General features: G+C 67.1%; 1 protein-coding gene across 1 annotated transcript in view; it reads right to left on the bottom strand.

Annotated features, from left to right (window-relative positions):
* Positions 1 to 216, bottom strand: part of KCNK9 (potassium two pore domain channel subfamily K member 9) — a 71,005-nt gene that overhangs the window by 225 nt on the left and 70,564 nt on the right. The window contains exon 3 of the mRNA XM_015561423.1: positions 3 to 177. Within this exon, the coding sequence (XP_015416909.1) occupies positions 3 to 177 (175 nt within the window). The remainder of the gene's footprint in view (positions 1 to 2; positions 178 to 216) is intronic.

The following is a 216-nucleotide window of genomic DNA, read 5'->3' as shown; positions in this document are numbered from 1 at the left end:
ACGTGGACGGCCATGCTGTTCCGGGCCCCGGCCAGCGACGCCCGCTCCTCGGCGTCCCTCCGCTCGTCCTCGCTGTTCATGGTCAGGAACCGGAGGACCACCAGGTTGAGGAAGGCCCCGATGACCGTCAGCCCCACCAGGATGTACATGAAGCTGAAGGCCACGTACAGCGGCTTCCTCTGCAGGGCGCCCTTGGTCTGCAGCGCCACGTAGTCC

This window comes from Myotis davidii, unplaced genomic scaffold (genome assembly GCF_000327345.1).
Source record: "Myotis davidii unplaced genomic scaffold, ASM32734v1 scaffold30, whole genome shotgun sequence".
Taxonomy (NCBI): Eukaryota; Metazoa; Chordata; class Mammalia; order Chiroptera; family Vespertilionidae; genus Myotis; species Myotis davidii.
This window is presented reverse-complemented; position numbering and strand designations above follow the sequence as displayed.